Source organism: Miniopterus schreibersii, assembly GCF_964146895.1.
Source record: "Miniopterus schreibersii genome assembly, chromosome: 4".
NCBI lineage: Eukaryota > Metazoa > Chordata > Mammalia > Chiroptera > Miniopteridae > Miniopterus > Miniopterus schreibersii.
In genome coordinates this window covers 84,826,607-84,842,682 of record NC_138105.1, presented here as the reverse complement: position 1 = coordinate 84,842,682, position 16,076 = coordinate 84,826,607, and the positions used below count along the sequence as shown (strand labels likewise).

Here is a 16,076-nt window from a genome sequence, read left to right as displayed (position 1 = left end):
GGGTTGAGCGGGGGGAGGGGGGGCTGGCGAAGGGCCGGCCTCGGCGCGGGGGAGGGCTCGAGGGTGTCTTGGGACCTCCCTGGAGCTCTGTGGGCTGCAGCTTCTATTGCTTTAAGCCTCCCGGCCTGCCTGCGAGGTGACAGTGCCCCGCCAAGGCCCTGAGCTTGGGGTTCGTGCCCAGGCCACCACACATACCCAGCAGGGTCAGCAGGGAAGTCCTCAAGTCTAGCACCCCTAGTCAGGCCCCTCCGCTGGGCAGCTTGGGGACAAGGGAGGGCGCAAGGCCCCAAATGCCCAGCAGGGTCAAGAGGTCGTGCAGTCCTTTAGGGCTGGGTAGCATTGGCGTGGGGCTTGGTGCGTGGAGGGGCCAGGGAGTGTTCGGGGAGCCCGCTTGGTAGTACTAATTGGCACTGGAGAGGCTTCTGGTTCTGTCTTGTTGAAAAAGGAAAGCTACTAGTCTCCGTGCTTAGAAGCAGATGCCCTGTGATCTCGTTTTCCCCAGTGGCCTTAAATGTATTTGTTCGCTCTAGGAGTGACTTTACACGCGGGACAGCCGTTTTAGGAAGCGGACCTACCCGAGAAAACAGTCCATGATGGGGTTATTTATAAGAAAAATGACCCAAAACTTCCACAAGGGAAGTGGTTAAGTAAGCCAGCATCTTCAGAATGAGATATTTTGCAGTCACTTACGATGTTTTCAACATTTAAGGTTAGTTTCAACATCAGTGTAAACATTTTCTATGTATAATAATTCAGCAGGCTCTTCAACAAAGAATTGATGAGTTGGAGAAATGCTTTATGCTGTTAAAAATGCAGGATGTAAAATGCATGTGAGATATGATGTATGTACAACTATGTTTTAAAAAATAAAAACTATTTGTGCATAAGAAACACACCAAAGTACTAATAGTAGTCATTTCTGGGTAGTAGAAATATGGTTGATATTTTTCTCCTGTTGTTCTACCTTTACATTTTCCGGAATAAATATTTATTGCTTTTTACAGTAGTAAAAAAAACAATAAAAAAAATTCATGGAAAAGAGGCACAGTTTAATAGCATCCTCCCTCAGAGTTCATATATCCGAAAGCACATTATGGACCACGTTGCGTGTGTTCATTTCGGGGCTGGCCACAGGAGAGGGATGAAACACAACCCTTGTCTTGAAAGAGTATTTTCTAGGAGGGGAGCTCAGACACATACCCGGAGAACAGCTGGGTGTCCGTACAAGTCGGTGTGTGATACTGGTTCCAATGTTGAATGGTATGGGTAAGAGCTCTACATTTTCCACATACGTTCTGCATTTAGATATTTTTTCATATAGCATTTGTATCCAGCGCCAGGCTACTACACCACATACAGCTTCTTTAGCACCAGCTTCCCCTGGCAAAAACTCCTGGGGCAGATTGGGGAGTGGGACAGGGGCCCTTTCACTCATGTGCTCTGGGGTACTGGCTTCTGTTCGTGTCTGCTATGCCTGTATTCTTTAGAGTTCTCTTTACTCTTACGAGGCAATGCCTTGTTACTACTGTCCCCTGTTATAGTTAGTACATCTTTATATCATGGTTTGACTGTCCAAATTATTGTGTGGTTTCTCCTAACTGGACCCAGACTGATACCCCCAGCCTTTCTATATTTTGGGGGGCACGGACCATGCTTTTAAACTATCCTTTACATGCAATTTTGAAGTCCTAAAGGAATGTTTCATCATAAGCTTTCCCCAGGTTATTATGTAGATTGGTTCCGAATAGCAGTATTTGGAAAAAAGTCTGATCCCTTTGCAGGTGGAGTAAATCTATAACTCCAGAAAGGAAATATAAATATTCAGATAAAGAAATGAATCCAGGAGAGAAGCTTCTGTGACCCTTGTTCTGCTTTGTGTTGGATTTCAGATTCTTGAAATGGCCAAGAGAACCTGATTTGCTATGTTTGTAAGTCTAGGTCATTAATTTACAACAGTTGCTTAAGTGCTTAGAAGGATGTTGCTTTTTAGATTTGTAAGTCTGCCCTGTTAGGCATTTAAAGTTTGAGAAAATTAAGTACACTAAATGTGTAATTGTAGTCTGAAATGTCTAAGGAAATATTGTAACTCTACTTACGTGAAATGTCCAGAAAAGGCAAATCCATAGAGAACAGATTAGCAGTTACCAGCAGCTGAGGGACTAGGGGCTGGTTGGGGTAGGGAGCGACTGCTAATGGGTACAGGGTTTCTTTTTTGGGGCAACAAAAATGTTATGGAATTAGGAAGTGGTAGTGGTTGTACAACCTTATGAACATACTTTAAGTGGGTGAATTATATCTCGATAAAGGAAGCATGTGTATCATTAACTATAATTGCTATAAAGAGAAATCACTAGATTTGTTGAAAGGGATGAATCTTTAGCCTCCACTTGATGTTCTTAAGCCTTTTTTAAAATTTTATTAGTGAAGGGAAATAATCAAATTGAAGCTATAGTAAGTAGGAAGGGCAGGAAATATATCCTCAAAGATTATGTCTAAAAATGCGGTTGTAATTGGAAATGTTATACCATTTCTTATTCCCTGGGAACAGATATGCCCTGTTGACAGAATGAATTTGTTGTTTGACTTTAGTACTTTCAACATTAGTCACATTTTCAGAAACCAATTATGAATGGAATTAGGTAGGGGCGTGTGTAAACTCTGTCATGAGAAGGCAAAAAAAAAAAAAAAAATCCCTTAGTCCTCCTCACTTCTTTCTTTAATGCTAGATCACCAAGCAAACGTCTAAGTTATAATTCAGCTGATACTGGGAGACTGAACATAATTATTTGGGTCACTGGACAATTCTAACGCCCATGAAAAAATGAACTTTTCATTTATATATCAGTCTTTTGTGAGTTTGGTTAGGAAAAGTCAGTCCTGGAAAGATGTTTTATTTTGGCCTTGATGTAGCTCATGGTAACATAAATAATGATTGTTAATAAATTTTGCAAAACTAAAATCCCAGGGGTGGCTGGTTGGTTGATCAGAAGCTCAGCGGTGTCTGAGATCCAAGTGGGTTCTGCTAAGAGCTGGGAGTGAGATGGTGGATGACAGAGCGAGAGCCCCGTGCTCCAGAAGTTCAGTGGAGGAGACAGTAAATAAAATAACAAAAGATCCTCATTTTCCACTGATTTTGTATTTGTGACTGTGCCTACTCACTAAAATGTATTTGTAACCTCAAAGCTAACACTGGTGGCGCTTGGAGGTCACACAGACACGTGCATGGGCAGAATGGGAAATATTCGAGTCACCTAACAAGCATGCAAGTTCCCAGCTGAGGCCGATTCCTCTATCATGCTGTAAGCAAGTGTCCTTTCTGTGGTCTGTTTTGTGCCACATTTTTCATATTTTTGTGCTTTCTGTTGGTGGTTATGGTTTAAAATGTCTCTCAAGTACCATGCCGAGGTGCCGTCTAGTGTTCGTAGGCACTAGGATGTGTCAGTTTCCTTGAGTCATTAGTGACAGTGCTGTTGGCCCCAAGTTCAACGTTAACAAACTAATGATCTATAGGAAATATGGAGCAATGGGGGTAGCTCAGCTCTCAGCTCCAGCAAAGGCAGACCTGCCATCCCCTTTGCCCCATCCTCAGGCAGGAGCTGGCAGGAGATCAGACGCCACTTCAATTCAAAGTAGCTCATGAAAAAAAGCTGTAAAGTTGCTGAGAAACCTGCTTTTTCTAAGGGTTCACCGAGTGGTCTTTTGTTTCTCTGGGATTGTGTGTTAGTGTGTGAGTACACCAAGGGCCATCACCAGGACAGCCCTGAATCAAGCCAGACTTGAGGGTAAGAACTGCAGGCTGCCCTGGGGCATCATGGTGGAGCCCAGGTACTGCCAAGCCAGGCAGCCCAGGCCTTGAGGGTGAACAGGAGAGGAGGCAGCTGCCTGAGGCCAGAGGTTGGCAGAGCTGTGAGCAGCTGTAGGAAGGATGCTTTGAATATGGAATCCTGGACCCACTTCAGCAAAAGCCCAGAAGCCCTAAGCTAGGAGACACCAGCAGAACTGGGAGGGGGGTCCCACTCCTATCCCCTCGCTGAGCTTGAAAAATAAATCCACCACAAAATCCTAGATACAAGGTTTGTAGAACTATGAGTCCAGGCTGCCTGTGATCTAATTTGCTCCCCTTCTCCCATTGTCATATGGAGAATCTGAGGCCCAGAGAGAGGAAGGGACATTCTCAAGGGAAGGGCACATAGCATATGATGAACGTTGGTGCACTCTGTCAGGTCTGTGGGCTGAGTGGAGGGAGGAAAGGCCTAAAGCATAACCTGAAACTACATTACTCAAACTGTCTTTGTCTATCAAACACTTATTGGGCTCTTACTAGGAACCTCAAAGCCCCCATCTCAACTAAATACAGAGAAAACGGGAATTCAAAACTTTGAGCAAATTGCCAAGTTCTTTAAATCTGTTTCTGAATAAGTGTGACACCCCCAGAGCACCTACCCTGAGTGCAGCCATGTGCTGTTGATGCCTGGCTTCTCCTCACTGGGGGCTTGGGAGGATGCTCAGTGTCATCTTTCCCTGTCTTCTCACCTGCTCCAGGGAAGACGGACCTTTCCTCCCAGTGGTCAGTGGTTTTGAGGAGGCACCAAGGGCCAGCTACCCCAGGTGCCTACTGTGTGCCCAGCTCCTTGAGCAAGTCACTCCTGGCTCTAGCATCAGCCAAGGGCGTATCTGAACCATTTAAAAGCCCTCTAATGTTTCCTACTGCTTTTAAAATAAAGACCAGAGGCTCCTTAACACGGCGCGACAGGGGCTGGTTTCTGCCTACCTCCTACTTCTTGTCTCTGCTTCTCCCACTCTGCTCCAGCCTCACTGACCTTCATAGCGGTCACCTCCCTCCACAGCGCCTTTGCACCTGTTACCCCCAACACCTGGAATGTTCTTCCCTCTCCTTTTTTCCTAGTAAGAGTTTAAGCTCTTTAAAGAAACATTTAAAATTTTTTAGAAGTTAACTTGTTGGTAAAAGATTTTTCAAAACAACAATGAAAGCTACAAAAGGAAATATCCACGGGATCAGACTTAAACCGACCACACTCCCCCTTTCTGTTCATCAGCCTTTTCCAAGCTGTGGCCCACGGCGCCCTCTGGTGGGCCCTGAGTGACAGCACAGCAGGCAGCTTCTGCTCATGGTCACCTGCAGCCCCACACCAAGACTCAACCACAGGAACATAGGTGGAGCTGGAAGCATCATCCAAAAACTTCTCATTTTTACTGAGGAAAACCGAGGCGAGAAAGTGGGCAGGATTTACACAAGATCTCACTGAGTCTGTTGCAGAATTGGGCCAGCCAGTGCTCTTTCCACCACATGGCATTACACAAATCTTATGCTCAAAAAACATCAAATGTTTTGGTAAGTAGAGACTTGTGGCTGATGGGTAAGCATCAGAAATGAGCTAAGCTTATTTCAAATTGTCACTGCCCTCCTGAAATCTTCCACTACTAGCTATAGTCTGTAAAGCACTCTGTGGGCCACTCTGCCTAACACTGTGAGTTCACCTCCCTCTGTGTCTCCAACATGGGAACAACTTCCTGCCTCAGGGCCTTTGCCTAGCTGTTCACTTTGCCTAGAACTCTCCCTGCTGTTGCCTCTTGGCTCACATGCCCTCATATTGTTCAGTTCTCGCAGAGAGGCATTCCCTGACCATCCTACCTAATGTGGAGCAAATTGCCAAGTTCTCTAAATCTGTTTCTGGATAAGGCACTCCAGTCTCTAATATCTTGTTTTATATCCTTCACAGCCCTGTTCACATCTGAAATCATCTTGGTTAGTTGTTTTAGGTCTGCCTTCCTCTAGAAGGATGGCTGTTGGGAATGTGTTCAGTGCCCAGCAGAGGGTCTGGGTACTGAGTAGGTGTTCAGTGACTACGTGGCACATGATGGAATGGAGAATGGCGCATGACCAGGAATAAACCAGAGACCACGTTAGAGAAAGTCTGGAGGTTTACTCAGTCACAATCACAACTGTACATGTAAATCAGTTCTTCACAAAGGCTCACTTTTCCAGGCAGGAGAAGAGAGGCTGGCGGTCTTGAGATTTCTCTATGAAATCTCCATCTGACTTCTCAAACAGTCCCTGCCTATAATTCCCTTGGGAACCCAGACTTCAAGCCCAAACAGAACAGGAGCCTGATTCTATGGTCTGGCATGGCTGAATCAAAACCATTTGGGGAGTGAATGGTAACAGGACCTTGTCACTTGGAATGTAGGTCCAAGACCCACTCCAGAGGTGGCAGTGGGCCTTGGCTCAAGATCAAGTTTGAACTAAAATATTACTTGGATTTTCACAAAGAGCATCAGTTGAAAGCAGAGAAGAGTTCCAGAATAGAAACACACTCCTTGCCCCTCTCCCACACTTAAAAATCTTCAGAAAACATAAAAAATGCATTGTCTCCTAGGAATTATACGAGATCACCAATCTGTACCAACTAAGGGTTGTTGAAGCAAAGAATCTAGATTTCCCAGTGATGCCTGGAAGGTGCTTGCCACTTTTTGAGATTCCAGAGACTAGAAAAACGGAGATGCACAGAAAGAAATATGGAGCCATTTTCAAGGATGTCACCTGTGTCTTAGGGAGAAAAGGAAATTCAACAGGTAGGAGGTTTGAAAAGTGACTATAATGTGGACTTTGGGAATCCATATGCTCCATTTTCAGTAACTGCTTTCTCCCTTGGACCTAATGTCACACTCATCAGATCCCTTCTACATATGCACCCCCTTCTGTCTCTGAGCTATTTCTTCCCAAAGGGGAGAAATGACAATTTCTGGACTGCTTTTAAAGTTGAAACAAGCTCCAATTGGAGGCATAAGGTACAATGCCTTTTCACATCCAGGCCTGCACATTTGGCCACCTCCAAAGGCCTTGTACTTACAGCAAGGCTGCTCTTTCTATTCCGAAATGTTTCTGGAGTCCCCTTTGGAAAGCCTGCTGGTGGGCCACACGGTCATGATACCTTCTAGCCACTCATTTGTTTTGTGACCTTATGCTCAGAATAAAGGCTTTAGAGGGAAAAGGGTCCACATTCTCACCCCTTACCTGACAGCCTTTCCACGGGCTCCTGGATGTTTTACTTGGGCATCAGCTGGGGGTGTGAGTAGGAATCTGAATCCTTAAGACAGCTAGTTTAAACAAAGGAGGCCAAAAGAATGAGTGGCTGCTCCAGCCAGCCGGTCAGTTAGGCAATGAACTGGTCTCCTGCCATCCCTCTCACACATGTTGTCAACTTCCAGCCCCTACAGATGTGGGCTCATCAGTGACAAACGCCAGCATGCTCAGAGGACCTTCTCGTCCCTTGTTGAGGGAGGGAAACCAGACTCAAAAGGAGACCCAAAGGATGGGAGAAGGGAAGGCTGAGGACTGCTGGGGCTGCTCCTGCTTTCCACATGAGTCCCGGTCGTGCCGAGAACACTGTCATCCACTTGGAGTGGGACCATTTGGAAATCCAGCCAGTGCTCTGCACTCTGTCTGGGGGCTTGGATGGAGGACTGCAGGCATGGCCTCCAAACAGGGCCCTCTCCCAGGGGCTGCTGAGGCCCTTCTAGGCCACAGACTACACGAGCTGTCCAGCTGCTCTTTTAATCTGAGTGGAGTGTTACACTAACTGGGACAACTTCTGGCCTCTGCCCTTGGGGGGGGGGGGCATCTGCATCTTAGATCCTGCTCTAGGCCCAACGTCTCCTGCTTGAAATTAGACATTAAGAAACACACATTCATCCAATAAGAACTGCACATACCACCAAATACTCCCTCCCCGCCCCCCAATCCCTGCCCCTTTACGTTTGTCTAGCAAGGCACTAGGAAATGGTTCAAGTTTAGGGATTTGCTGTATATTTGCATTTTTTTCTTTTTAAAAGGCACAGTTTTTATTTTAATGATGCTGCATTGCTCTCTGATGAGGAATCCTAACTTGACTCTCCAAATTACAACACTCTTGTTATCCTAGATTCTGGAAGGGGCCTCATCTCTTGACTCCTTCCCACTGAGGGCCACTTCTAAAGATATAACACTCATTTGGGAAAGATACCAGGACTCAACAAGCAAGCTTTGCCAGCACAGGGGCAGCCTCTCCTGCAGAGAGGTGGCCAGAGCAGGGCTGGTACAGGGGCAGACAGAAGTGACGCTTTGCCAACTGCACGCTTAATTGGGGTGGTCATGACTGGGAATGTTTATTCCCCTCTCCCCCAGATCACTGATGGCCTTGAGATCAGCCAGCATCTCAAAGGCAGATTTGTGGCTCTGTTCCCAGATTTATGTCTCAGTTATTTAATTGGCAAATGATACAATCGAGAGACCTGACTCTAATTGGAATACCGATTGCAAGTATTTCCTGGGCCAGCTGATGGAAGCCATAGATTGTAGAATGCAATTTCTATTTCTGAATCAGTGGGTGGCAGGCTGGTTACAGAAATGCTTCTTATTAGTTTGGGAGCCCTCTGGGAGCCTGACGTGTAATTAACAAAGCAAAAGGTAAACAAGAAGGACTGGCGTGGAGCTGGGTGTGCGTCTGTTCTTAGGACATTGGGTTTTCTCCACTGCAGCTGTGATGGCAGGAGGCTGCAGGGCTTCAGGTCTGCACTGAGGACCATGTCACAACAGGGCCTCTGGTAGGAGCTGATGGACAAAGCCCCCCATTTCCCCCAAGGCCATCACCTGGGATTTCACAGACTGTCTCTAGGCTGAGGGCTGCCTTGACCGTATTACACCTGGCTGGCTCCTTTAATCACAACATTCTAGAAACCCACATCAGATGCCAGAATCCCAGAATCCTGTGTAGCACTCTAGTCTGTGGTCAAATTCTAGAGTTCTTTAAAATTCTAGAGTTCGATATGAGAACTAGAACCATGATGAGGTCAGAGACTAGGCATCCTAGCCGTGGTCTACCCTGGAGGCCTCTGGATGTGTGAGGTGAGCACTTCACCTCTTGCTAGGGAGAGAGGGAGGGAGGGCAGAGGAGAGAGGAGAGAGAGAGGAGAGGAAAGGAGAGGAGAGGAGAGGAGAGGAGAAATGGAAGCACTGACCAGGGACATACAGCCAGAATTTCTGGTTTGGAGATCTTACTAGGCCTCTTCCATGGGCCCAAGGCCATCTGAAACATGGTCTGAAAAGCTGGTGGCTGGGTTGTCTTTGTGCCTGGAGGGAGCTACAATGGGCATTTTAAGCACCCAGAAAGCAAATGGAAACACCCATATGTCCAGGCTGCAAAGGAGTGTCTAAGGGTCCAGCATCTGACCCCAGGCCTGGCAGCTGGCTGGTGTTCAGGACTGAACATTCTGAGGGCCCAGGTATGGCCTTCAGTGGCATTGCCTGGGGCCATTACAGAGAATGGAAGCTGGGCAGTGACTGCACTTACCCCCATGACAGGCAAACACTAAAAGGCTGAAACCAGTGGCCCCTTCTCTCCTGCTGCAGATAGGTGGCAATGTGATAACAGCTGCACTGAACAGGCAAAATTTGCCTCTTTCTAAAGGACTGTCATATCTTAGCCTCATTTTTGGGTGGCCTAGGGCTGCCCTGGCATTTCTCCCACACAATGCTCAAGGGAACATGGTGACGAAGTTGAGAGGGCCAGCCTGGACCTCCAAGATGCCATCAGGAGTTAAAGCAGGCTCTGCATTCTCAGGGGCCGCTTGTGGGGCCTGCTCCCCACACTAACTCCACAGCTCAGGGTCTCAGGGACCAGGCAGATGCCTGGCTCCAGCTTTAAGAGCTCGCTCCACCCTGAACCAGCTGGCCAGAACCTTTGCATCACGATGCCCACGGAAGCCCTGCCTCCCCCCGGAGAGGAAGGCCACAGTGAGCGGCAGGGAGGACCCTGCCAGGCCTGCACGGAGACATGTGGGCTCAGTTGCTATTGAATTTTTCCAGGACTGTTGAGTTGGTGTGTTCGAACAGCCACTGCTGGGTGGGAGAGGAGGGGTTGCAGGTGTTCATGAAGATCCTGTGGTCGCTTTCACTGCAGTCCATGCAACCGCTGCTGACGGGGTGGTATAGGGTCTTGTCCTGCAAAACACGGAGGTTATCAGCCCCGCTGTGCTGGGGAGATGAACAAAGAGCAGCAGCAGGAACAGCAAGGAGACAGTGACTGGCCAGTTGCTTAAGGATCTGTGTGGCTCTCCTCCTGAGTGCACAGCGAGACTATGCCCACCTCCCTTGCAGATGGCATTGCCATGTGCCTGAGTTGTGCCCACTGGGATGTGGGCATAAGTGAAGCATGCCACTTCTGGGCCTGGGTCCTAGTCACTACCCATCTTGTCAAATTTCCTTGGTCGTGTGTGTGTGTGTGTGTACATGCGTGTGTGTTTAATGGACTCAGGTGACAACATTTCAGATTCTAGAGATTTCACATAAAACTCTGGATTTCTGGCTTCTCTCTAATGTCTGAAAGTTGTGGTAGGTTTGTGGAGCATGTGCATGAGTAAGTGGGCTGTTGGGAGGGATGTGGCTCTACACTGCTCCCCTCCCTCCCTCCTCCTCCTCCTTCTTCCTCTCTCTCTTTTTCTTTTTAAATCAAGCAGGTCACCCTGTCCCCCCCGCCCTACCTCCCCACACAGCCTTACTTTTCGGTATTTCCACAGCTGGTTGCCCTTCATGCTGTGGCAGTCATAGAGGGTGACTGGGCTGGTGTGGGAGACGGCATCAAAGCAGAACTTCTTGGTGTGCTGGGGGTCCCCAGGCCGGATGTCCTCTCTCCAGGTGAAGGTGAACACCTGTACGCACAGGGACATCATGACAAAATGGCAAAGCGAGGGGACCTTTTCTTTTATTGTAATTATAGAAAATTTCAAATACAGAGGTCCAGAAAGAGTATATTGACCATATCTGTTCCCATCACCCAGCTTCAACAACTACCCACTCGTGGTAAAACTCGGTATAACTTTACCCCACCCTCACCTTGTTTCGAAGCAAATCCGACATATTGTGGCCTCGGAGGATTCAGAAGAATTAGTCAAGAAGATTCACTATCTAATGAGAGTCATTCCCAAGAAAGGACGGGGGGGCGGCAAGCACTTCCGAGGGAGGGCAGAGATGGGCAGGCTGGGCGCTGTGCCCGTGTGAGGCGGTGCTGCCCATTCTCAGCGAGCATGCTGTGCGCCTCTGACTTCTCTTTTAGCACAGGACCCACCTTATAGGCTTACATCAGTGTACATTTCCAAAATGCCAGCAAGCCCACAGTAAGGAGACCATAAAAGTGTATCCTTGAGCCAAGATTCAGAGGATGCTGTGTGACGGAACACTGGGGTAACTGCTTGGAGAACGGGACCATGGAAAGCTAAATGCAATGTCCTGAGAGTGGTGGCTTTTCCGGTAAGGCTGGCTTGCACTCCTTGCTCTCCTGAGAACACCTCTTGGGAATGATCCCTTGGGGAAGCAATCTTGTCTCTCTTCTCCTTCAGGTGAAGCTGACCACACCCCAGGCTGCAGAAATGAGCATGTGACTGTATCATGTCCCTGCTGTGATTGGCTCAGGAAGGCCAACATGTGAGAGCCCCAGGGCTTTGCCAGGACTCCTGGAAGGGGCACCCTTCCCGCTGGGGGCTGGACCTCTGCTGCTGATGTCACATCTGCCACCCCATGGGAAGAGGCAGGCTATGAATGAAGCTGACAGAGAGGGGAGCCAAGTTGAAACAGTGGAGAGATCCCAACGAAATCACCTAGACTTTTCAGTGACATGAGCCAATAATTCCCTCTTTTTGTGAGGGCCATTTGTAACCAAAGGTCCACATTGGTGGTTTTACGGCAGTGTGAAGGATTCCTCTTTCCAAGGTGTTCAGGAAGCTTTTATAACTTGCCCTCGGGCTGACTTTTGTCACTCATCATTGACTGTGGCCTGTCCCTCCCAGTCCCAATCAGGTGAGCACAGAGAGCTTGGCTGCCAGTCCCAGGGAGAGGCACTTACCTGCATGTTGTTCCAGGCGGCCTCCCCGCGGCCCCGGACGCAGCTTTCCAGCCTCAGCAGAGAGCCCAGGGCCCCATGCTTCGTGTCTACACACAGCCCTGTGCCCACACTGCGGATCTGGACAAGAAAGAGGAAAGGAGTGGACCAGTGAGGCACCTCAGGACACCCTCTGGGGCCCCTGAGGGGGTGGAGGAGGGAACCGAAGCAGAGATATCAGGTGAGTTGAGCTCTGAGTTATCCTAATAAAGCCTTCCCTGGGGCTGTGGCAGAGCCCTGAGCCCTGAGTGAGGGAATGCCCAGTCCACAGAGAGGAGCCCCTCTAACCCCTGCCTTAGAGCATGCAGTCTCAGGGTGGGGGGGCTAGAGGCGAGGGGTGGTAAAGAAGGACTTCCCAGCCCCCTCTCAGAATCTGTTCCCTCTCCCCAAGTCCCATTATATCCATGTACAAGTGAGTGCATCCTCTGAGCTTGGAGACCCAGGAGCCAGGAGCCGGTGACTGAGTGCTCCCCCTTGGGAGGACTGTCTGCCTCTCCAGCAGGACTGGCTTCATGGGTGCGTGACATGAGCCATCGCCCAAGGCCCCTCGCTCAGAAGGGCCTGTGCTAGATCAAAGCTCTGCTGTCTCTGTCTTAAAATTTTTAATAACTTATCTTTGAACTTGTAAGTGAAATCTGATGGGACAGTGGAGCAGGCATGTGAGCAGAGGTGACATGTTATACGAGCATCCATGTTCCTTTTTGCCATGCCTGCCTACAGCGCCTGCGGAGCCCAGAATTCTGGGGGTCCCACATCGGGGGGAGTCCAGTAAGACTCAAAGGGAGCATGTGCCTTCCATCCATGACTAAGTGGGGGTGCTGGCAGGTCCCAGAACCCATCCAACCAGAACCTGCTTTGGCTGAATGGCATTCTAAGACTCAGGAGCTCTGTCTCGTCCTTTCTTGCCTGTGCTACTTCTCTGGATCAGCCAACCACTTAAGCAGTAGATAACAGCCCAGAAGGGAAGGGAAGTATAGGGTCACCCACAGTTCCTTTCCCTTCAGCTCTTCCTCACTCATCAGTAGCCTGAGGGAGACAGTGTTTATTCATAAGTGAAACAAAACCAGCTTAGTTCATTTTGTGCAGTGTTTCCACTGTTTTGGTAAGAAATACACATGTGTGCACAAGGGTTGAAATACAAATGGTGAAATTTCACTGATTCTGCACATGTGCTAAATGCCCTACTATGTGCCGTTAAAACTGGCAGTGCATATATAAAGGTGAATGGTAAAATTTATGCTAATCAGTTTTAATTTTTTCCTACTTAGACCATTAAACAGGAAAAACAAACAACAAAAAAATACAACCATGCTACAGAAAGACTGGGAAAGACGAGAACAAGTTTTACGTTTTACACCTTTACTTGCACTTTCCCCGTGCTGTGAATAGGGGTCTGCGCGTGCATTTTGCACAAGTTTTAAGTTTTACACCTTCGCCGGCACCTTCCCCGTGCTGTGAATAGGGGTCTGCGCGTGCATTTTGCACAAGTTTTACGTTTTACACCTTCGCCGGCACTTTCCCCGTGCTGTGAATAGGTCCGCGCGTGCTTTTGCACGGGGCTCCGATAACGCGGCCGGCCCCGCGCCGAGACTCACCTCGCCCCACGCTGCTGCCGGCGGCTCCACGGGCGGGTAGAACTTGGGCAGGTCCCAGGCGATCTGCGTCATGAACCACCTGAAGCTCTTGCAGCTGAGGGAGCTGCGGAGCTGCTTCTGGGCGGCCACGTCGCCGGCGGAGAGGTGGCGGTACTCGGGCCGGCGCTGGTAGATGTGCTCCGCGTACTCGTCCATCCACACCTCCGCCACTCGCTTCAGGTTCTGGGGCGCAGGCGGGCAAGGTCAGGCACTGCGAGGTTCTCCCCCACCCCGCGGCGTCCACGGCCGCAGCCCACCGCGCCGCCGAGCCCGCTGTCTGCGTGTTTTAAGGACTCTACAACTTGCAACTAACAGGCTGCTGTGGTGGTGTTTTTAAAATGTTTTTATTGACTTGAGAGAGAGGAAGGGGGCGGACAGAACCGTCAACGATGGAAGAGAGTCGGCCACCGGCTGCCTCCTGCACGCCCCCTGCCGGGGATGGAGCCGCAGCCGGGCACGTGCCCGACCGAGAAGGGAACCGTGACCTCCAGGTTCAAGGGCCGACCGCTCCACCGCTGCGCCACCACCCGCAGGGCCAGGCTGCAGCTGTTGGGCTGCGCGGCGCCATCCCCCCTTTCTAGGGACAGCCTCCCGCTGGTTTCCTTCGGGGACCCACCTCTGCCTCACTTGCTCTCGTGGCCCGGGGCTCCGCCAGGCGGCAGGGAACCCAGACGGCCCTGCTCACCGGGATTGGGCAGCAGCGGGCACGTGACCTCAGCCAAGCCAATCAGAACCATGTGTCAGCCCGGAAACCTCTGCCGGAAATACGGGAAAGGGGGAACCGCTGCTCCCGCTGGGGGGGCTCCGACGGCCGGGCGCCGCGGGGCGGCTGGGCTGCGCGGGAAGCCCGCCCGCGGTGAAGTCGGCCCAGAACCAGACCCCGCTGAGGGCCGGGCGAGGAGCGCACGCCCCCCGTTAGCACCTGAATCCAGCCGCGCCTGAAGCCCGACCCGCCTCAGGACTTAAGGATGACGTGAGTCAGTCAGTTCCCTTTCTGCTTAAACCGATTTGAGTTGCGTTTCTGTCAGTTTCAACTAAAAGCGCTGCCCAAGCTGCGTGGCAAAAACAAACGATAATTTGCAACCAAACGGTAGAATTCCATCAGCGGCTGGAATTTTAAATAATTTTTTGAGGTGGGCCAGTAGCTACTACTTTTATTATGAAGCACCGGATAATCAATTTTAAAAAATGACAGCCACATTATTGGCAAGTAGAGGCAGCAGGGGAAGACGCCCTGTTTGTGAGCGACCCGGGCGGAGGAAAGGTGGGCGCTGCGCACCCGCGGGCGCGGTCCTCCTGCGTCCGCGCGGCGGCGCCCCCTGCCGGGCGCAGTGCCGGGGATGGGGCGCTCCTGCTCCCACGTCGCCCTCTGACCCCCGGTTGTTGCCAGAACCTCCCCCCCTCATACACATTTAAGACTCCAGGCTTTATCTCCATCATAAAAAATATTTTTTTCCTACTGCAATTCAAATGTTCTTCTGAAGGGTGAAAGGGAGTCAGCACTGAGGCTGTTATCAGTCATTCGCACCCTCAGTGTAAATGACTGCTCTAGAAGCAGACCCAAGGCGGGGCGGCGGCAAATGTTTTCTGTAAAGGGCCAGATAATAAATATTTTAGGCTTTGCAAACCATATGATCTCAACTCTGATGATGTAGCTATAAAGCAGCCCTAGGCACTATGTAAACGAATGCGTGTGGCTGCGTGCCAATAAAACTTTATGGACATTGAAATTTCATTTTCATGTGTCACAAAATAATCTTCTTTTGACCCCCCCCCCCCAACTATCTAAAAATGTAAAAACCATTCTTAGCTCGCCGCCACAGGAAAACAGTGAGTGAGGGGGAAGGAAGCCAACAGGAGGGAGGCCCTGGTACCAAAGACAAAATTCACCAACTCCTCAATTGTGCTGGCTCTGAGTCTGGGACTAGGAAACTAAGGCATTTCCTTGCCACCGCCTCCATCCTGAGTGTTGAAGAGGTCAACAGTGGGTTAGAAAACAGCTCAGGAACGGTCTTATCCCCAGCAGGCCCCTACACGGCAAAGGCTGGGTTTAATTTAAAACTGTGCCCAGAGGAAGCTGAAGGCCTAAGGAGCCTGAAGTCTTCCTTCTCCAGGCTGCCCACTGCCCAGGTCCTTTGTCTCACTGTCTAATTTACTCAAGCCACAGGCAAGGGTGGCCAAAGGTGCTGAAATTCACCTGTGTTATTCTCTTTTAAAAAAAAATTTTTTTTTTTATATCTTTATTGATTTCAGAGAGAGGAAGAGAGAGAGAGACAGGAACATCAATGATGAGAGAGTCATTGATCGAGCCCACAACCCAGGCATGTGCCCTGACCGGGAATCGAACCCTGATCGCCTGGATCCTAGGTCGATGCTCAACCTCTGAGCCATGCCCGGCCGGGCACCTGTGTTATTTTTAAAGGATCAGATCGCATATATTTTAATTTTCGTTGATATTTAAATTACTTTTTTTTTTTGCTAGAGGGAGGGTGAGGATGGGGGTGGTAGA

At 49.6% G+C, this 16,076-nt stretch overlaps 1 protein-coding gene across 1 annotated transcript in view; it reads right to left on the bottom strand.

The window, feature by feature from the left end:
- Positions 1 to 5,925: 5,925 nt before the first annotated feature.
- Positions 5,926 to 16,076, bottom strand: part of GALNT10 (polypeptide N-acetylgalactosaminyltransferase 10) — a 170,515-nt gene continuing 160,364 nt past the window's right edge. The window contains exons 9-12 of the mRNA XM_081135940.1: positions 13,529 to 13,750; positions 11,898 to 12,014; positions 10,558 to 10,707; positions 5,926 to 10,000 (exon numbers count right to left, since the gene is read on the bottom strand). Of these exons, the coding sequence (XP_080992066.1) occupies positions 9,842 to 10,000; positions 10,558 to 10,707; positions 11,898 to 12,014; positions 13,529 to 13,750 (648 nt within the window). The 3' untranslated portion in view covers positions 5,926 to 9,841. The remainder of the gene's footprint in view (positions 10,001 to 10,557; positions 10,708 to 11,897; positions 12,015 to 13,528; positions 13,751 to 16,076) is intronic.